Genomic DNA, 21,901 nt, shown 5'->3' with positions numbered 1-21,901 from the left:
TTTATGTTCTTCTGCACGTGTGTTTATGTGCATGTGTTTCTCTCCTGCCTCTGAATCTTCATAGCACAGCTCTGCGGTTTGAGTCCTTGTGGGGTAGACACCGTGATGGAACTGCAGTGCCAGACACCTGTTTGGGGCAGTGGCTGTGCAGATCAGAGGGAGAGGAGTGGGAGTGGGCACGGAGCGCCCTCCGACCCCCATCCAGGTGTGACTCCTGTGAGAGGCTAGTGGGAAGGAAGGGCAGCAGGTGCGGCTCCGTCCAAGGGGCAAACAGCAGCCTCGAGTGCTGGGCAGAGATGCCACACCGACCATTCCCACGCTAGGCAGAGGTGGCCAGCTCTGTGCCCAGCTGTGGGCTCCCCACAGGCGCTGCAGTGCGTTCTGAAGGACCCCCAGCCTGCTGGGCACCTCCTGACTAGTGTGCCTCTGTGGCTGCCCCATGTCTGTGTGGCACGTAATCACCGACCTAACAATGTGGCATTTGGTCCTGAAAAACAACTAATGTGCGTGTATAGAACAGATTTAGGTTTACAGCAGAATTGAGCAGAAAGTACATGGAGTGCCCATATTACCTGCCCCCCCACCAAACACACATAACACCCCCCCTCCTGTCAGCATCCCCCACCAGAGCAGTGTGCTTGCTGCAGCCGATGGGCCTACACGGACACCTCATGTCACCCAAAGCTCATAGTCTACGTTACTGTTCTCTCTTGGTGTTGTATGTTCTGTGGACTTTGACAGCTGTGTAATGCACATATCCGCCATTACGGTATCCTATGGGGTAGTTTCATGCCCCCTACGATCCTCTCTATTCTGCCTACTCGCCCCTCTCTCCCCATGAATTCTAGGTGACCACTGATTTTTTTTCTTGTCTCCATAGTTTCAGATTTTCTAGAATGCCAAATACTTGGAATCATATATTTTGTAGCTTTTTCATATTGGCTTCTTTCACTTAGTAATATGCATTTAAGTTCCTCCAAGTCTTTTTATGGTTTGATAGCTCATTCCTTTTAGCACTGAACAATGGTCCATTGTCTAGATGTACCTCATCTAGTGTTTTTTTGAGAGAGAGAGAAAGCACATGGGAGAGTGGGAGGAGGGAACAGGAGGGTTCATGGATAACATCAGGAATTGGTAGCTGAGTTCAAGGTGAGGAAACAGAACTATGCAAAGCAGGAAGAAGTATTGTAGCCTTTTACTGAGATCTTCTGATTCAGCTCTCTCCTTTTATTCATGAGAAAATGAAGAACCGAAAAGAAAAATGAATTTATCTGATCTCACAGAACTTACGTGTGTCTCGGCTAAGTCTTGTCCTAAGAAACATCTGCCTTTTAGACACCTACCTACATATCCATATTTGGATTTAAACAAAACCATCTTTTAGTCATATTTAAATAAATGCTACCTTTACCTTGTCTTAAAAGGTTAAAAACATGTTGCTGTTTCATGCTGTAGAATAAAGTAAGTAAGGACTGTGAATCAAGGGCACAGGGATGTTGGAAATGGTAAATGAATTGATACTATGGGTTGATGATCCTTGGTCATTTCTCAAAAGCCACTACTAAAAACCACCATCAGGTTTCTGTTGTTGTGGGAGGCTGGCTCTCTCTTCTTTGACTACATTCATTCCCATGTGTAGAACCAGAACAGCTGAAAAGTTTTGTTTTAGATTACGTTGGCGTTCACTCTTGGGGGCAACTGAGATAATTAATACTTGTGGCGGTAATCCCAAATGATCCACGTCGTAGAGGAGTGTCCCTGTAGAATAACTTAGCTGACTGACAGTTAATCGTCTAGTTGTACTGCACTGTGGGTCATATTTTAGTCACGTGCAACATTTCGTTTTGAGCGATATTGGAATCCGCCAAGGGGCCGAATGAATAAGCCTCCATGCTGGGGAGTGAGTATTTGCTGAGGGCAACAGCCTGGAGGGACACCTGGGGTGGTTGGGGTTGTACAAGTGTATTGGAGTTAAAAAGCCATATAGCTAGAAGTTTTAAAGAAAAGCTGATCGCCTCTGCTGTCCCCCACCTACCAGCTACTCATTCCGGTTCCCCAAGTAAGTAATTGCAGTACTGGTCTTTGCTATTAAATTATCTTCAGTGTTTTTTTTCCTGGCACATGAAAATCTTAGAAATTTGGTCATTATTGAGAACCTTGGGTTTTAGATTTTTAGTTCACATTTTTGTTTTGTGTTTGTTTTTAAAGATAACCTGAAAGGTCTTCAGCTGTTTTTCCCATTTGTATTATAGATAAGCTGCTGCCGGGCGATGACGGAGCCCTTCGGTTACACCTGATGCATTACTGCGAAGCGTGCACAGCGCCCAGAATGCCGGAGTTCATTCTGTACGCCTTCCACAGTGCCTACCGCAGACTCCCGTGGAGGGACCTGCACCCTGACCAGATGCTCATGGAGGCCTTCTTCAAAGTGAGCTCTCGCTCCCCGCATTGCAGCCTGGCTCCCCGGGAGCAGCCCGCTCGCTGTGGCTGTCAGCGTGGCGTGGCTGCCGTGGGCGCACAGTGGGCCGTGTCCGCGTCGTGGGTGGTCCGGGGTGCTTGTGGGAAGCAGCCTTCTGTGGAAATCATTTCACTGCGGGAGGAGGTGACTGGAAGACATTTGTAGGACTGATTATAAAGCCAGGGAAAGATTTTGACTGTCGTATGGCTGTCACCCCTGGACTTCTGTAACATTGTTGTATGAGTACATAGTTTAATGACTGTTGTGCTCAGTCTTGGTGTCTGTGGGTTTGCATTTTTTTCTAGGACGGTATCTTCAGGCTTCCATGTCGTTAAATGTTCTATTAAAGCAAAGCGTAATTGGTACTCAAGCCATTAGTTTCTTTAAGCGGGTGCATAAGGGAATAATGCTGTAGGAGTTGGAAGTGCGTCCTAACAACCAGTGGTGCGTCATAGTCATGTGAAGACCCGACATGACTCAGAAAAATTGCCGATGTGTGTGTGAGTCTTAGCAGTACAAGCAGCAGTTACAAAAACAGCCCCAGCAGCGTCACTTACATAGTGCCCGGTATTTTTGTTGTTTTGTGGTTCTTAAATTTCCATTTTTAAAAACCCATCATCATCTCGTCTTAGCTCTTCATAGTTCAGTTGATTTATTCAGAGTCACCAGTTCTTTTACATTTCCTCTTCACTTCATGTCCCTGAGACTTGAGAAGTGCTTTCATTCCTGCAGGTTCCCGGTGGCGTAGGACAGGACAGTCCATGGATCGTGCGGTGCCCTGTTAGCGCTGTCCGCGGAGAGCGCTCAGGGCTGTGCTCTTTGGCACCACTTCCACAGCCGAGCTCCGGGGAAGGCCCAGCACAGCCGTCTCAGAAAGCGAAGCTTAGCGATTTTGTGGCCAGCTTTAGTATATGAGATAGGTCCTGAGTAGGCATTTATCACCGTTACTAACATTTGTTTAAAGAGCTGTAGGGTAGCTTTAAGTCAGCGCCCGGCCTCAGCTGTGTGACAGATGAAATGGGAGCATGACCCCTGAGGGTTGCTGTAGACTCGGTGTGTCTAGGAATTTTTGTCTAGTGAAAGAAGATGCTGACCTGGCTGGAAACGGGAAGCATTCAGCTCTGTGTGTCTTGCTGGAGTAGGAAGGGATGTGTTTTGAGGGGTTTGGAGTGAGGAGAGAGAACAGGTGATAAAGGAGGATGAGGAATCATTTTCTAGAAGGGGAGAGAAGCAGCAGGTATCATGCTGTAATGATGGTCGTTCCAGGAGGGCATGAATCATCACCAGATTGCACTGACTGTGATTTTATAAATGGAGTAGAGCTTTTTAATCTTCATTTTAAATAGAAAAATTTATAGCTAGCCATGTTTTATTTTAAACATGCTGAAGTAGGCTAGTAAGCAGTAACTCTGACGTTGGTTATATACTGTAAAATACATTTACCATTCTTCACCCATCCCTAATATATTTTAGATTTATTTTAAATAGGATTTAATTAAACATTAGGCAGCCATCAAAAATCACAAAGCGTAATGATGTGGAGACATTTTTATAACATAACATTATGCCAAAAAGGCAGTATAAAAATTATATACAGTACTAGAGTGGGTCTCAAAGTACGGTCCTAGGACCAGCAGTGTCCACAGCACCTGGGAGCTCCTTAGAAATCCAAATTCCTGCTCTCACCCTGGATGGAGGAAATGCAAAATTCTGGGGGTGGGGTCCCACAATCTGTGTTTCAGTGAGTCCTCCAGGTGGTTCTGATGCACGATCAGCTTTAGGAACTACTGACTAGTAGATCTCAACCTTTGTTCTGTCCTAGCACATCTGAGGACCATGATGGAGTCCCCTGAGCATTGGTGACATTTGCCACCCTGCTTAAAGCTATGGAAGGTCATTCTTCTCCTGTTGAGAATTAGTGGAATAAATAATGAACTCTAAATAAGCTGATAAACGTACACATTCACTGAGCATGGAAGAAAAAATTTTACAAATGTTAAGTCTAAATCTTTGCGGGGAGGGATTCGTAGATGATTTTTATAATTGGGAAAAAGTTATTTTTAAAAATTTAATTTAGTAGGCATTGATTTATATACATTTTCAGTAACACAAACAGTTTAAAGGAAAACATTGATTTTGATTCATTTCCCTTTAAGGTGGAACGAGGAAGCCCTAAGAGCTGCTTCTTATTTTTGGGTTCTGTCCTGTGTGAAGTCAACTGGGTCAGTGTGCTGTCTGATGCCTGGAGCCCCAGCCCCCGCCCAGAGACCCGGAGCATGATTGTCTGCCTCCTTTTCATGATGATTTTATTGGCAAAGGAAGATGAGCTGGTAGACCAACCAGTAAGTGTGGAGGGCCTGTGATGAAGGCTTGGCAAGGCTTCCTAGGGCTGCACTCCCTGTGAGGTTGTAGCTTTTCACTTGTTTCCCTAATACCTGTCACTGTGAGTATCTGCTTGGCATACGGGGTGTGCCTTCAACAGGGAACTGATTCTCTGGGATCGTTCGTAGTCCAGTTCTGGGTTATGAAGGGAAACACACTGAGTTAGAGAATGCACGTCAGGTTGACTTTACATCTCCTTAATTGCTAGTTCTACCACTAGATCTGAGACTTCCTTTGAAAATTGGGTTCTGAATACTTAAAAGTTAATCTGTTTTTGCCAAGACCTTGGCTATTACTTTCACGAGTATTTCTAGCTTCAGTAGATACTTACTTGACATCTTAACTGTGCTTATCATATAGACCATCTTAGTGATCACCGTTGACCAGAGATATATACTTCTGGGAAAGTGAGGACTCCGAAACTAAAGGAGGATGTATTGTATTTTTAGGATTCACCTCTCCTGAACCTCCTTGGACAAACAAGCTCACTCTCGTGGCATCTCGTGGATACCGTGTCCTACCAGAGCGTGCTCGGTTATTTCAGCAGCCATTACCAGCCAGCCATCATCCTGGCAAAGGAATCTTCTGCGGAACTAATCATGAAGCTCCTGAGAGTGTCTGCGGGCCTTTCCATCCCTACTGACAGCCAGAAACATCTTGTAGGTTGAGCGGGTGCTTTAAAAGGCAGAGCGTTCTTCAGGACATGGTAGTGGGGTTGCTGCTAAGGACGGTCTCAAACCCCGTGACGGCTCAGCTGAGATGTTAGAGGATGTGTGCCACGGTGTACTCCTCTTCTGGCCTTTCAGGTCTTGTAGTTTTAACTACCTGTCTTGGTAAACCTTCACTTAGTAGCGGTACCACACGCTAACAAGAGGTCAAAAGGACCGAGGGCGGCGGCCGTTGGTTTAGAGATGGGGATGTCATTGGCGGCAGAATGGCAGCGAAAGTGTGAGCGTGCATTTGAGGCCTGACAAACTCTGGCCCCCAGCTTACTGCCATTCTGATGTCAGTTTTCTCATCTGAATTGGAAATAATACTTGCCTCAAAGTGTTGTGAGAGTTAGATAGTGAACATAGAGGTTTTTGGAAAAGTTTCTGGCAAGTAATCAGTGTGTAGTTAAGTTGCTGTTGATGTAGTGAAAAAGAAGAGTGTTCTGGAATGTGGGAGGATGTGGGTCTGGAGTAAGTGTTACCACAGATTTGCATATCCCTAGACATAGGGCCCTTAGACACATACCTGTCTTCATGTGGCCTCCTGCTGTGTCCCCGCCTCTCCTTCCAGAAGCATTGAGAGCAGTGACACGCCCCCAGGGAATACTCAGTTAACACGGCTTGGGTGGATTCTATGAGTGCTCCTTTTGTTGTTTGTCAGGATGCAGTTCCAAAGTGCCGAGCCTTCACTCATCAGATGGTTCAGTTCCTCAGCTCCCTGGAACAAAATGGAAAAATCACCTTAGCCGTCCTAGAAAAGGAGATGTCTAAGCTCTTGGATGATATTATCGTCTTTAACCCACCTGGTGAGTGGCCACGGGCAGTCATATCTTCGTTCCATGGGTGAATCCCTGCTGTGTGAGGCCTTGTGAGATCAGGGGGTGCCGGGCAGGACACTTTCCATCTTGTTCCCCACAGAAGTGGTGCTGGGAAAGAGGACAGGCTCCTAGGGACGTTGTCATCTCAGCACCCGGGGAGGCGCAAAAGAACTTGAGGAGGGGTGGACACTGTCAGATGCTGGTGAGGTTAACGGACTGAGGACCTAGCTAGACAGCTGGAGTCAGTAAGTAGGAGGGAACCAGAGACTGCCCCTGTGCGGCATTCCAAGATGCTTTCGCTCCTCACTGGAAGAGCCCTTCAGAGTCACCTGTAGACGTGTAAAGAAACTGTGTGGAGAACTCATGCTCCTGGCAGTTGGTGGATGGGGTATCCTGACTGCTTCCTGAAAAGAACTAAGAATGCTGGACAAAATGTTTTTAAGAAACCAACAATGAAACTTGTCATGAGGTGGTAGAAAATCTTAGAAGTCAGAAGCTAAGTGGGAGGAGGAGCCTGTCAAGGGAGATGGAGTGCTGAAGCTGGCTCCCCCCTGAAGACTTTCATAGAACTGTCTTAAACTGGGGTGGGGTGGAGTTGGGGGCCACTAAAGCCCAGGGCCTGCTGGAGATGGGGGCCTGAAAGGAGCTTGTGAGCATCGCCCACACAATGGCATCCTCAGTGTAATGATGAGCCGGAGATAAACTTGCTCCTGGGAGAGGAGAGCAAAGACAGTGATCTGTTTGACCTGGGTGTTGGGTCAGATGTCTGTGTGGTGGGGAAAGAGCTACCTCTTTTGAAAAAGTAGTAGGCACAAGTTGACCCTCATATGGGTCTGAGGCACAAATTCCTACTACCTAGATTGTCCAGAGAAAAATCCCTCAACCTGGGAACTGAGTGTAAGTGTTTTGGGTTGGCAATGCCATTAGATGCCTGGTGGAGAGCACCCACAGAGCTGTGTTGGAGAAACCCATCTTCAGCTCTGGCCTCAGAGTTCCAAGGAATATGAATTCAGAGTTAAAAAAAAAAAAAAAAAGTCATAAAATACACAAGGAAAACACACACACACACACACACACACACACACACACACACAAGGAAACAAAGCACCACAAGCAAGTCAATAGAGAATGACTTAAGATATTGGAATAATTAGCACAGTAAACAAAAAAGTACTTTTATCTATTTGTTGGAATGAGAGAGATTTGAAAATGTCCATAAAGAGCAAGAAATTACAGAAATAGCTTTGAGAGAGAATCCGATATTCTAGAAATGTAAAATATAACACTTGTAATAAAAACTTAATGGGTTAGTTTAACACCAGGTTCAACTCATCTGAAGAGAAAATTAGTAAACCGGAGAATAAATATGAAGATGGTATCCAGAATGTAGAGTGGATGGATGAAGAACATGGAGGGGAGGTTAGAGGGCCTAGGGGATAGGCCAGGATGGAATGTACGTGCAGTCATCTAGTCAGAATTCCCGGAGAGGACAGACAGAAAGCGGGGTGGGTGGGGACAGTAATAACCGGAGAGACAGCCAGGCTGAGAATTTTCCAGGGCTGATGAGCACAACACTCCTTGGGTTCAGTGAATCCAGCAAATCCTAAGCAGGACAGAGAAATTCACACCTCTACACACTTCACACTGTGGTGACGCTGCACGAGCACCAGGAACAAAGGAAACAATTTTCACATCCAGGAAGGAGGGACAAATGGACAGATAGAAGGACACCTACAAAGGAACAACATTTATACTGAACACTGACTTCTCAGTAGCAACAAAGGAAGCTGAGACCATGGAATAGCTTTCGTGTGCTGTGAGGAGATGACCTGTAACCGGGAGCTGTAAGCTGAGAGAGACCATCTGTCAAGGGTGAGAGTGATCTAAAGGTGCTTTCATTGAAAAGAGTGTTTGTCCCCAGGACATCACTGAAGGAAATCCCAAAGCATGGTTTTTAGGTAGAAGTAGAGTGATCGCAAGTAAAAAGGCTTGGATTATAAACAGGTAAAGTAGGCAGAGAAAGTCGTAAAATGTTAGGCACATACGGAAAACTACAGTAATCATGCATTTAGTGGTTTAAAAAGCAAAAGCTAAAATCGAACTGTATGACCACAAGTATATGTAAGTCTGGAGGAGGTTGAGTTAAAAGCATTCTAAAGTTTTAGTATTGTTCGAGAGGTCAATAAATTGATTAAATTTACATCTTGATAAAATGTGAATGTTGAAATTGCTAAGAAATTCACTGGAAGTATAGAAATAAAATGTATAATTTCCAAGTTAGTGGAGAGAGATAAAAAGGAATGGCCAAAATGCATTTGGTCCAAAGAAGACAAGAAAAGAAGCTTGGAGAAGGTGAGAAAAATACCCAAAATAAGATAGTAAAGTTTAAGTACATCAGTAAATGTAAGTGGACTGATGCTCAGCTTGAAAGACAGAGTTTGTCAGCCTGGACTAATAATGAACAGCATCTAGCTTTAAGCTGTTCCTAAAAAGTACATACAGAGTGTAGGCTCTAGAAAGCTTTCGATAAGGCAGTCATATCAGGCGATTACTAAAACAGAAAGCTGGTGTAGTAGATTAATTTTGGACGGATAGGACTGTGAGGCAGAAAGCGTTACAGAACCAGATGATCTCTAGGGTGTTTTCCTGCTTTGAAGTTGCATGATAAAAAAAAATAAATAAAAGCATTAGTTAGAGAGCCTTTGAAAATTGATAAAAGGTTTAATTCACCAGGAGTATATAATAATGATAAGTGTATTTGTACCTAATTACACGGTAGCAGCTGCAAATACCTGAAGTGAAAACTGACAAAATTAGGAAGAGAAAAGTCAGATTCACTCATGGTAAGAGATTTTGCCTTACATCTCACAGTAGTTGAAGAAGTTGAAGGAGAATCAGTAAGGCTGTAGGAAGCCTGAAGGGCCTTGCTGGGTCTAGTGTGCACGTGGACAAGGATGTGTGTGCCCTGTACATGCAGAATTCACGTGGTGAGAGTTCACATGGTGTGAGTCCCCCACAGAATGGCTAAGGAGCCTCACCCTTGATCAGCTTGGAGGCAGTCTCCACCAATCCTAAAGGACCAGTGTGCGACAGACCTCACACTTCCTAACCACAGTGCAGCAAATTTAGGAATCAGTAACAAACTGTAACTCTACTCTGGAAATTAAGAAGCAGACTGATGAGCAAAGAAACAATCATAATAGAAATTTAGAAGATTTAGAACTGGATAAAAAACCAGAATGCATCCAAACCGTAGGGTGTGGCTAAAGTGGGACTTAGTTTCTTGGCCTTCGATGCGTATATTAAAATTGTAAAAAGACAAAGGTTACTAAGATAAGAATCCAGCTTAAGAAGTTATAAAAAGAACAGCAAAATACAAACAAAGACTGTGGAAGGAGAGAGAGAATGAACCAGAGAATGTACATAGGAAGGGAGTAAGTGTGAAGATCAGTGAAAACGGCAAATAAGCGCATAGGCAAATGTACATGAAACGTGACGGTCTAAAACAGTAGTAATAGTAATGTCGGCCAGGGTTAAGACACCAGCAGGGAGAGCTGGTGGGAGTTAGAGTGTTACAGAGCCCTGGCACCATCTTGGAGCTGGTTAACATTCAGACTTTGTAAGTCAAGAGTGCACGTGCAGTTGGTCAGGCAACCACTCTAAGAATGTTAGAATGTGTTCAGCTTCCAGACCAAAAGAGAAAAAAAGGAATAAGAAATAGTGAACTAAAGATCAAAAAAGGGATGTAGAATTGGAGGAATAAATGGAAAGTATATTGTAAGGTTGTAGATTTAGACCCAGTTACATCAGGAATTACATTAAATATGAGTGACTGAAATGATCACACTGGATGAAAGAAGGAAGATGACGACAACCCAGTAGAACAAATGAACAAGTCCCTTGAATTGACATTTTATGAAAGAGATTATCTAAATGACCAGTATATTTACGGAAAGGTGCTAACCATGTTAATCACCGGGGAAATGCAGATTCAACCCTTAGTGACAGGTGATGACACACCCACCAGAATGAGTACAGTTAAGGTTGGTAAGTACATGGTCAGTGGAACTCATGTACTGCTGGCCACAGAGGAGCTGGTACAACCATTTTTTAAAACTTGGCATCCGTTATCTACTAGTTTGTGCATCCTGTGACTCAGAATTCTGCCCCTTGGAATATTCCGAAAGAAATGCACCTGTACCCTGGGAGATGTGAACAGTGTCTGTAGCTATGCATCTGAGCGGGTCCAAAACCAGAAACAACCCGTGTGTTCAGTAGATGAATTGTTGTAGTATATTCGTATAATAGAATTCAGCAGTGAAAATCGGCCAGCACGTGGATGGATCTCACAAACATTCTAATGTTTACTTAAATACCGTTTGAAACCAGGCAACGGCAGTATTGAGGGAAGCATAGAAATTGAAAGCTGGGGTCACTGTCTGAGTTGGTTGGAACTGGTAAATAATTGGTTGAAATTTCTTAAACATACCTGCAGTATAGAATGGTATATAATGGTATATAATATGGTATTAAAAGCAGAGTCTGGAACCTGACTGCCTGGGTTTTCCACCTGCTGACTGTGTGATTGTACAGGTTGTATAACTTCATCTGCAAAATGGGATGATAGTCGTACTACCTGTTTAGTATGGGTATTGTAAGCCTGGGATGAGACAGTGCACCCGACCTTTTAGCATCAGCGCCTCTAGCCAGTATCACCCAGTCAATGTTAAAAAAAAAAAAAAAAGACAAATTAGCAGGTGATACCAGAAAACGGTTTTAGGATTGATTAAATGTGTTTAGGCTGTGAAGGTCAGATAATGGCTGGCCAAGTACAGGAGAGAAGGTCGTTCTAGAGAGATCTCAGAAGAGTTACCGGAGCAGATCTGGTTTTTAAGAGAATGTTTGTTGGCTGTGTTGTTGATGCATAGGGAGACGAGAGGGTAGAATCTATTAGGAGGCTTACTGTGTAAGTTTTTTGTTCCTATGAGTCATCTTAAAAGGCACATTAAAATTACAGTTGCTTTTGAGTTGAAATTCAGAGATAAGGAGATAAGGCTTAGAGAAGAATGCTGGTACCCATGGCAATACGTAACAAAATACACACTTAAACACTTCACATTGTTGAACTTTCATCTAGAGCTTTGGTTTCTGAAGTCCTGGCTTGATCATTAGTAGGTCTTAAAATAACATTACGTTAGGGTTTATTTAACACTTGCAGGTGGGTGAGTTTGATTCGATGGGTGTGGTAAGGCCCAGACTCCCCCTGCTCTCACTGATATGAATACGGAAGCCTTGTGGTGACAAAGCCCTACTTCTTTCCATTAAAAAATTTTACCTAGCTCAAGAAGAGTTAGAAATAGTTGGGCAAAAACTATAGCCCTTTGGATAGTTTTCTCCACAAACATCTGGTGAACAAAGTTTTTGTTTTGGGATGTGAGAAAGGAATCCACCTCCATAACCTGCTCATTTGCGGTGTCTTGTACAGTGAACTTGCTTTTTCTTACTGTGTTCTTTTCATCTCTGGTTTGTTTTTGTTTTGTTTTGTTTTTGAAAGACCCATTTAAAATTTCAGTCTGTCCACTTGTTTAAAAAACAAAGAAATAAGAGCTGATTAAGTTAGGAGCTCTTTTAAGAAGGTTTAAAGGTGCTTCTTTTCTTTACTTTAATATTTTGTTTTTAGTAATAACCTCTCTTCCTTGTAAATCACACCAGAGTGTTGACAGCTTTGGTAGTGGTGAGTGTGGAGGTATTTTTTCTAGTTAGTTTATCACGTGACTTCTGAGATCTGTGTACTTGGTTTTCCAGATGAGCAAGGTTTGGAAGCTAAAGTCTGAGTAAGCATGTTCTGATAAATAATTTGGTCTTTCACACCGGCTTGATAATGTCTCTTTATTAAAGTCTTATTCGGCCACTTGCTGTACCCAAGGGTCTCTCGGTGGTGCCTGCTGTGCCCGTGCAAAGTACTCATGTGCTGCATCCCAACCATAACAGCGAAGCACCTTGCAGAGTGTCTGCTTTGGTTCTCAGGTTCAGCTAGCGGGATTGTAAAAGGTGCCCGGCGTGCAGCCGAGGCTGCTCACAGTCATGCCGGCGTTCCGGCGGCCTCTGACGGTGTGTCTGTGTCCCCTGCAGACATGGACAGCCAGACCCGCCACATGGCCCTCAGCAGCCTCTTCATGGAAGTCCTAATGATGATGAACAATGCGACTGTTCCAACGGCAGAGTTCCTCCGGGGCAGTGTCCGGACCTGGATTGGGCAGAAAGTGCACGGGCTGGTGGTCCTGCCCCTCCTCACAGCAGCCTGTCAGAGCCTGGCTTCCGTCCGCCACATGGCTGAGACCACGGAAGCCTGCATCACTGCCTACTTCAAAGAAGGTATGAAGCTCTCTTTCGGTGGGTCCTTTCCAGGGGAGAGCGAAGCTTTGTCAGAAGGAGGTACCTTTCCTGAGCACTCCCCCCAGTGGGTGATAGTGGCACACAGATTTCTTTGTTAAAGTAGCTAATACTTGAGTATACTGTATTTTGTTTTGTTTGCAAAGACCTGCAGTTAGCGTGAGAACCTGTGGCCCATGTCTGTCGGTACAACCATGGTTCTGTGGAGGGAACCCCTAGTTCACTTTACGGTGGTTTGGGACGTCAGACCAGCCCATTTATGGTGGGCACATTGTGTAAGCCATAGGCCTGGCCACGCTTTTCAAATGCTATAAACTAGAATCTTTATATTAAGACCCGCTGTGTTCTTTTTCTCTATTTTTGTCATTTGTTAAAATGAGTTTTCATGTAAGTCTTTTATTGCTTTTTGTCACATCTTTTAAACTATTACAAAGAGCTCAATCCCCACCCCACCCCTGCCTTTAAAAAATCTTTCTTATTCCCTAACCTCCCTCTAAACTCTGATTCTGGAAACAATGTGGTCTGGTTAAGAAGAATGGCTCGGATTAGCACAACTCAACTCATACCCTGACACATGATTGTGTACACAGTGGGAGAGAAAGAAGGGCATTAGAGGAAGGATGCTGAGGTGCCCATAACCTACCCCTGCCCTTTCTTGGCAAACCCATGACCTATCTCCATGTCCCCCCATGGAAGGTGCTGTGCATGTCACCATCTCCCCACTGTCATTCCCCTCAAAGACTTGAGAACCATTAGGATAATACTCTTGCTTCAAATTCATTCATGTTACTAAAATAAAAAAAATTTTTTTTCAATGGATTTCCATTGAGAGATGAGTCCAACAAAGCTTTGAAAAGGGGAAATACTTCAGTAGGATAGAATAATAATTTTCTTTGGAAAAGCGTAAATTTTCATAACATACTTAAAAGGTATTAGATGAAGTTAAGAATCTTAGATGACTGGACAGGCAGTGTCTACCTGCAATTTTAATGACCATAAAAAGACAAGAACGGTGACTCTGAGAACACGGAGTTCTGATTTTGGCCCTCCGCAGTGGCTTCCAGTGTGAGCCGCTGCTGCGATTCCCTTGGGTGGCCTCCGGGGCCCTCTGTGGGCTTGACATGAAGCCTAAAGCGAAAAGACTCATGACAGCAGTTAAATAATTTGATTCCTGTTTTAATCCTGCTTTCTTTTCTTGGTGTTCTTTTCTTAGGTTCCCTCAATCAGAATTTAGGATGGGGCCCCATTCTGGTGTCCCTTCAAGTTCCTGAGCTCACCATAGAAGAATTTCTGCAGGAGTGCCTGTCCCTCGGCAGTTACCTGACTCTGTACGTCTACTTGCTTCAGTGTTTAAACAGCGAGCAGACGCTAAGGAACGAAATGAAAGTGCTGCTCATCTTAAGCAAGTGGTTGGAACAGGTGTATCCGAGGTTCGTAGGCCTGTGGCTGTGTATCACACTCACTGTATTCTTACCTGTTAGCCCAGCCTTTTAAAGTACTGAGTGTGCCCTATACTTAAAATTCAAATGTGGACTTTCAGTTAAATAGAAAGACTGCACTTCTAATTTTGTTTTCCTCCGGGCCCTCCTCCTGCCCCGCAGCTCCGCGCAGGAAGAGGCCAAGCTGTTTCTGTGGTGGCACCAAGTCCTACAGCTCTCGCTGATGCAGACGGAGCAGTGTGATTCGGTCTTGACAGAATCGGTTGTTCGAGTTCTGCTCATGCTTCAGAGCAGGCTGAGCTTGCTGGCCGAGGAGAGGCTCAGCTCTGGGATTCTGGGGGCAATCGGGCTGGGCCGGAAGTCACCCCTGTCTAACAGGTAAGGAGGCACCTGCCACCGCTCTTCGAAATGGGCATCGGCATCTGGTCCTGCTCAGGGCTTGTGATGCTTCAGTAGGTTTTTTGACTTTTAAGGGCTAGGGTTCCCCCATAGATTAAGGGGGGAAATCAGCACCTGATTACATTTTTATATTTTTTAAAAACATGTTTATTTTTTTCTCATTTTAAAACAACTTTGTTTTCACATCTAAAAAATGTTTTCTTAGTCGTATCTCTTGTCCTGTTTTGACTTTGCAACCTGACCACACTGAGATTTCGGCCTGATTTTGAGCCAGTGACGGTGTGCAAGGTCAGGTTAAAATACCCCATTTAGCTTCCTCACTGCACACTTTGTCAGGTCCCCCAGGTCCCATGAGGCACTCAGTCTCCTAGAACTGTAAGTCAGGATGAGTTGAAGTTAACTGATAAGAAGGGTAAATAACGAGAAAGAAGTCTAAGTTTTTGTTGCTAAGATATCCGGAGCATGAAAGAATTTGCTACTCGCCTCCCTTTTATCTCACTTATTTGCATAATGGTTTTCTTTCCAAGCCCTTATCAGTGTTGAAAAGAATTCTCCTAGGATTCTCCTGTCAGCATTCTTACGGAATAGCCCATCCTCTTGTTGCAACTTTGGGAATCACTCAGTCCAAACCAGTTGACGCCATGTCTCTTTGTTTGTGATAGAATTTAGCAGGAGTATGTGATTTTGATTCACTTAAATTGTGGTAGACTACAGGTAACATAAAATTTATGATGGCAACTCTTTTAAAATGTGCAATTCAATAGCATTTAGTACATACATGGTGTTGCAGCTGTCACCACTGTCTCTTTCCAGAATGTTTCTGTCACCCCAACAGGAAATCTTACACCCTTGAAATAGTTATTCTCTAGATCCCTGTCCCCTGCATCTCTGACAGCCACTAGTTGACTTGCCGACTTTATTGAATCTACTCTGGACATTTCATATAAATGGAATCATATAGTATGTGACCTCGTGTCTGGCTTCTGTGACTTAGCATGAAGTTTCAAGACTCACCTGTGTTTTATCATGTAACTGTACCCCACTCTTTTTAACGGCTGAGTAATATTCCGCTGTGTGATGCCCCACATTTTGTTTATCCATTCATCAGTTGATAGGCATTTGGGTTGTTTACACTTTCTGTCCGTTGTAAATAGTGTCACTGTGAAATTCGCTTACAGATGTTTGTTAGAACACCTGTTTTCTGTTCTTTTGGGCATATGCCCAGGGGTGGAATTGCTGGGTCATATGGTCACTCTGTCACTGAGCAACTGCCTAAACCTATTTTCCTACCCCATCTCTCACATTCACACCAGCACCGTCTGAGAGTTCCAGTTATTTCTACATGCTTGCAGCACTTTTCTTCTTGAGTTTGAATGTTGCTCACCTTGTTGGGCAGTGATAATGGAAGGAAAATTAATGTTCCTTCTTGATCTTTTTTAAGATTTGCCTGCAAAGGCTAATAACAACATTAGGTCTGAAATGTGTTTATCTTGTTTTTAAAGAGAAAATGTATTTATTTGTAAAATATTTCCTTTAATAGTCATTTACTTCTGACTTCTCCCTGACACCTAAGGTTCCGAGTGGTTGCTCGAGGCATGGCCGCCTTCCTTTCGGTTCAGGTTCCTTCGGAGGATCAGATCCGTTTGAAGCCTGGCACGGAATTACATCTGACCCCAAAAGCTCAGCAGGTCAGTAAAAATAGCTTTCAGCTCCGGGGTAGGAGTCCTTCAGCCGGCCTACACAGGAGGCGGGGAAGTGGCAGTGCTGGTCTTCACACATGACAACAGCACGAGGATGTGATTTTCCCGAGTAGCTCTTTGGTGTGCTTTGTGTGCTGGGAAATGGTTACTGCATGTGCCTGCCTCAGGTTTTAAACCGCCTTTGTGGGCGCTTGTCGTGAGCACCATCTCTGCCGCCCTAGCAGAAGCAAGGCTGTGGGCAGACAAGCTGGTCCGGGATCCAATTGGGTTCTGATGAACATGGCTGTGCTCACCGGCCACTTGCTGGGGGCTGGGCACTGGCACAGAAGCTGGGGCCGCAGCAGAGACTGCTGGGGTTAGCTGAGCTTTCACTGGGAACCAAGGAAGCAGGTCCTGTTTTGTGAGTCTGGAGGCTGACCACAGCTAGCTGCTGTTGGAAGGACCAAACAGGGACAGAATGGCAGCTATGATGATAGTTTATTCTAAAACCACCAAAGGCCTCAAGCAGCAGTGGTCCCATTCCCGTAACTGTTTTTGACCTGGAAATGGGCTGGCAGAGTGCGTACAGAGGTGTCTCAGAGAAAACGATGGCTTGCATTCGTGAGTCCTCAATGCGTGGCAGGCCCTGGTGTAAGTGTTCGCTCACTTGCTAGAACCTTGTAACCAGCCGGACAATGGGACAGTTTCTCTCCTGGTTGTGTGATAGGGAAGGGGAGCGGAGAGGGGCGGGCGCACTAACTTGTGAGTACTGGGCCTGGGCTCACTCCGTGGCTCCGTCTCACCCCCTTCGAGCTCTGCAGGCCTCTGGGGGAACAGTAAGCACCTGGACCCCCAGCTCCTCATCTGCGGCCTTGTGGTGTCCGAGCTAGCCAGGTGCTGGGTGATGACTTAACTCCTGAGAGCAGGCTTCTTGGTCTATATAATAACAGGTCTATGCACTACCTGGGCTGACCCAACTGCTATCTGAGTCCCTAAAGCCGTCTGTGAGCCAGGCTGAACTGCCACAGGTGGGCGGGTGATCTCCCGAGGGCCTTCCCTGTCTGCGGGCATGCCGTCAGAGCGACGACTGCCGCCTGTCCCCGTTGATCCCTGTTCTCAGGTTGAACTCTTCACACAGCAGTTAGGTTGGTACCTAAATCTCTCCAGTTTATTTTCTACTCTAGGACTTCTGTGTTCCACCCCCTGGCCATTTATTTCTAAGCTGCCCGTTCATTTACCATCCTCGAAATCTTCTCCCTCCTTGTTTACTGAGCCAAGCAAATTCCACCATTTAATTTCTGTTTTCTGGTGCAGCGGTCCGCATAGCTGAGGTGGGGGGCACAGGGGATCTTTATGGCCACAGTCGGCATTCTGGGGGTGGGGGAACTTGTATATTGTTCTGATTTTATTTTCTCCAAATAAAGTCTTTTTCTCTTCTCCCACTATGAAGGAAAGAAATTTTAAAATTATGGGATTAAGAAATGTAAAGAGGGGCATGGGAGCACCTGTACTCTTTCAGGCATGCAGAGCCAGAGGAACTTGATCTGTGCTCTGTTGGCCGATAGAACCACCTATTGTTTATCCTCAGAGCACTTAGATGCTTGTTTCTTTTGAATTTCATACAGTTCGCTTAATATGACAGGATTTTACAACCTAAGAGCAAACCCAACGGCAAATCAAACATCGCACAGGCCATTGGCCCCTGGGATTTCTGGTTCAGACTCTGGGAAGGAGGAGAGGCAGCAGGTGGTTTGGTGGGGAGGTCTCTGCTTGAACCCGAGTGAAGAGTCCCTGCCGCAGGGGCTCTCTGTGGGGCACGGTTGGGAAACAGCCCAGGCCAGGAGGAAGGAGGGCTGGATGTGGTGGAAGGTGGCTGAAGCCAGACATACTTGAATTGCTGGCTTCCTTCCACCGTGGTTAGTCAGTGCCTGTCTCTGGGATTCTACTCCTAGTTCTGTAGGCCTTCTGCGGGCTCACAGTTGTACCAGGTAGTGGCACGTGCGCTGCCCCTGTGGGAGTCACGTTAACATGCGTCTATGCGGTTAACCCTCTTGTGTCTTTTAGGCTCTGACCACGCTTGAATCCTTGCCATCAAACAAGCAGTATGTTGACTACCAGGATCAGATCTCACAGGCTGCGCAATTTATAAAGCATCCTGGCCATTGCCTCCAAGATGGGAAAAGCTTCCTGGCTCTTCTCGTTAACGGTCTCTATCCGGAAGTGCATTACTTGGACAACATACGATAGTAACACCGAGTATCTCAAGAAACCCTGTTGCTGTTTATGTTTACATTTAACTTTGCTGTTGCACAAGTAACTTCGCTCAGTCTCACTGCAGAGCTCTGTTTGGCCAATGAGTTAGTTGACTGAGATGCAAGTCGGAGGCACTAGATACTTCTGTTGTGCATGCACACGTGTGTGTGTGTGTGTGTGTGTGTGTGTGTGTGTGTTCTTCATTCTTGAAACCTCCTGGGGCCCTTTTAGTGTTGATGTTCACCCAACAGGAGAAACTTTCTGAGTCCCACTTGGGCACAGAACCACTCTCGGTGGCTGGATCCCCAGTCACCTCCCAGGAGCCCGCACGGGGCTCTTGTGTCTCCATTTCTGTCTTCCTTGTTTTATTTAAATCTCAAGACTGCTGTGCCAGATCTCACCACTTTGGGAATCATGTAGAACCCTCACTTTTGAATCCCATTTTTGCTCCTTCGGGGTAAAAGAAGCTTTGAAAATTTCTGCATTTCTCCCATGGGGGGGATATACACCAGTTTACAAGTAGGACTTCCCTCAGAATGGAGAGAACGCCGAATTAAAGTGAGTCATTATCTGAAATGGGGCCACTTGATCCTGATTGTAGTGGACAGTAGACATGGTGACAGGTCCGTTTCCATCCAGCCATGGTCCTCATGGGGAAGGAGACATCCCCGCCAACTGAGGTGGCACGCTGGCTGTGTGTTTTGTGTGACTCTCACGGGGGAGAGAGTGTGCTCACTGTAGACGTAATCCCTGTGGAGCCTACCCCGGCGCATTCCCTCTTTCACATCACTTCCTCTGTCCCTGTAGACATCAGACTTCGCAACTCTTGGTAGACACCGGGCTTGAACTCGGAAGGCCTTGCTCTCTAGAGAGACGGACGGAGTCAGAACTTGACGCTCTGGTCCCTGCGTGTTTCTTCATCCACATTTAACCTCAGATGAAGTTCGCACACCTGCTGAAGCACTTGTCCGTGGAAACTTGGCTTTTCCCCGTAGCCTGTGCCTTCTGTTGTTGGGAACAGTTCACTCATTACCAGCGCCTCTCTGTAGCGTGGCCTTGTTCTGTGGCCAGCTTCTTGCGCCCGTCATTTCCCCCTGGAATGAACAGTTCGACTTTTGTCTTCCTAATTCTCTTGGCTCAGAGTTGATTTTGTTTGTTCAGCTTGCATAATAGGTCTTCTGTTCATGGGTTACTTATAACCCAAGGTTATTTACCTAAAAATACCTGAACGGAGAGCTCTTAGCAGGGGGTAGGGATCTAGGTTAACGGAGTGATAATCTCTTTTCAGATGTCCTTAGGGTGCTTCCCCCAACATGTGGAAGTGTGCAGGAGCTGTTCCTCGTTTCAGACTTCTCCAGTCGGACAGAGCACTTCTGCCTCACAGAGACAGTCCCCGTCTCTATCTGTGAGGTCGCAGGCTGGCTGTCTTAGAGGGGCACGTCACAGAGCTAGCCTGGCTTTTGCGTGTCTCCGTTTTCAACATCAGGCAGCTTCCCCGTGCTGTGCCTGAAAGTGTTAGAGGCTGGGAATAGTTCCATGGCTGATTTGGCAACACAGATTTTATGACAGGAGGGGCTTTTTGTGCTCTTTTCTCTGAGGAAGCTGTAATTATTGATACCCTAGAATGTGAAAATTTTGAGTGACAGTATGTACATTTTAAAGACAATTATGATTAACCTATTAATTTTTGAAGGTTTGTAATATTTATAATGTGGTTGGTCTGTAAAAATTGCAAAAAATAAAATCAATCTCTGGTCGTAGCCGGCAAGAATATGAATTTTAGGGACCTCACACTGTCGTGTCAAGTATTTCAGTTACAGTTGATGCGCTTTTATGCCCAGCGTCCTCTGTTTTATCTGACACTGGAACTCGATCATCCGAGATGGTCCGTGAAAGCGCCTCCTCCCTGACTCTTGCAGGCTTAGCAACAGTGGGAGCTCGGCCCGCCGAGGAGCCGCCGAGGAGCGGCTCTGGGCCGAGAAAGTGCTTTGAAGATAGGTCAGAAGGTGGCGACGCTGCTGTGGCCTCCTGGCGCAGCCTCCCGCTCGGCTTTCGGGGCTAATGCGCCTTTGCTGCCCAAAGTAGTAGGCCTCCCGAGCGCGCAGGGCCGGTTTCGGAGATGGTTCCCGTGCTGTGCACGGCTGTCGGGATCCTGCCGGGATCCTGCCGGACCCAGGCCGCCCGCACCTGCCCCGGCGCCGCCTGCTTCAGATAGGGACGTCTGGCAGCTTCCTGGCTGATGACAGGCACCTGCCCTACTGCTGCCCCCTGTCTCCCCGCGCTCTGCAGCACACGGAGGATGGTCAGAGAGGCACCCTCGGTCTCCCCACTCCTGGCTCCCGTGCCTAGCCGTGACCAGTGAGTACGGCGGGAAGCTGGGATGTCCAGACGCTGAGGACGGGAGGTTGTGCTGCTGTGTCTGCTCAGCCTGACGAAGGAGCCGGGACCTGCCCAGCATGTTCCCCAAGCTCCTGGGCGTGCAGAGAACCTCATCATCTATTTGGGGCTCAGTCACATCTGCTTCCTGGGGTTGTCGGAGTCGCTCAGCTCTGAGGCAAAACCCCCAGAGTAGCCTTATCTCACCTGAACCAGATGCCAACCCCATTCTTCCCGGTCGGTTCCTGAAGTCAGCGTGTCCACGCTGTCCGAGGCAGTGTGTTCATGCCCTTTCTTCCTTTTGAGTGAAGGTGATACCGGTTTTGTACTGGGATTCTCATACTAAGGTTAATGTTTTCTCTAGGAGCGGGAAGCAAATGCTGTAGAATTGTGACTTTTAAAGTCACGTTAGGGCAAAGGGACACTAAAGCTCATCCGGTCCCACTTCTCATTCAGCAGGGGTCCCCAGCACTTCTCCAGCCTCCCCGCCTGACCCCCCCCTGCCTCTCCCCTGCCCCCCCCCCCCCCCCCCCCCCCCCCCCCCCCCCCCCCCCCCCCCGCACCCCAGCCAGTAGTCCCGCCCCTCGTGGGCAAACCCAGGTGGCCAGTGGCCAGCTGTCTCTAGTTCTGCTTGATGTGCCAAAACCGGCCTGATAACACTGGTAGCCGTTGGGCTGAAGCAAGGCAGGCCGGGGCTGCTTGCCTGTTCTTCAGACAAATCTTCCAACATTTCCAGACCTCATCACACTCTGACCCCACCCGTCCACCTCTTAGTCTTCAGGCTAAATGCTCAGTGCCTTCCGTTGGCCCTCTAACCCCCAACGTCTAACAGGGCCGCTCTTTGGGAAAAGTGCCCAAGTTAGCCCGTGGTATTCCAGAAGGGCCGTGTCCATGAGTAGCAGGGCCAGGACTCGAGACACATGAGGCTCCAAGGGCACAAACCGGAGGTGGCGTGCACCTGCAGGGTCTGGGGAGTACGCTTGCTTCCGTTCTG

General features: G+C 46.4%; 1 protein-coding gene across 1 annotated transcript in view; it reads left to right on the top strand.

Moving 5' to 3' along the window:
* LOC111142436 (ectopic P-granules autophagy protein 5 homolog) overlaps positions 1 to 21,415 on the top strand; it is a 104,122-nt gene extending 82,707 nt beyond the window's left edge. Inside the window, exons 36-44 of the mRNA XM_022495565.1 lie at positions 2,253 to 2,428; positions 4,615 to 4,800; positions 5,290 to 5,499; positions 6,212 to 6,356; positions 12,501 to 12,743; positions 13,975 to 14,191; positions 14,363 to 14,578; positions 16,173 to 16,287; positions 18,343 to 21,415. Of these exons, the coding sequence (XP_022351273.1) occupies positions 2,253 to 2,428; positions 4,615 to 4,800; positions 5,290 to 5,499; positions 6,212 to 6,356; positions 12,501 to 12,743; positions 13,975 to 14,191; positions 14,363 to 14,578; positions 16,173 to 16,287; positions 18,343 to 18,525 (1,691 nt within the window). The 3' untranslated portion in view covers positions 18,526 to 21,415. The remainder of the gene's footprint in view (positions 1 to 2,252; positions 2,429 to 4,614; positions 4,801 to 5,289; positions 5,500 to 6,211; positions 6,357 to 12,500; positions 12,744 to 13,974; positions 14,192 to 14,362; positions 14,579 to 16,172; positions 16,288 to 18,342) is intronic.
* The last annotated feature ends 486 nt before the right edge of the window (positions 21,416 to 21,901 follow it).

The sequence above is a fragment of the Enhydra lutris genome, unplaced genomic scaffold, assembly GCF_002288905.1.
Source record: "Enhydra lutris kenyoni isolate GAN:26980312 unplaced genomic scaffold, ASM228890v2 scaffoldscaffold8, whole genome shotgun sequence".
Lineage (NCBI taxonomy): Eukaryota > Metazoa > Chordata > Mammalia > Carnivora > Mustelidae > Enhydra > Enhydra lutris.
This window is presented reverse-complemented; position numbering and strand designations above follow the sequence as displayed.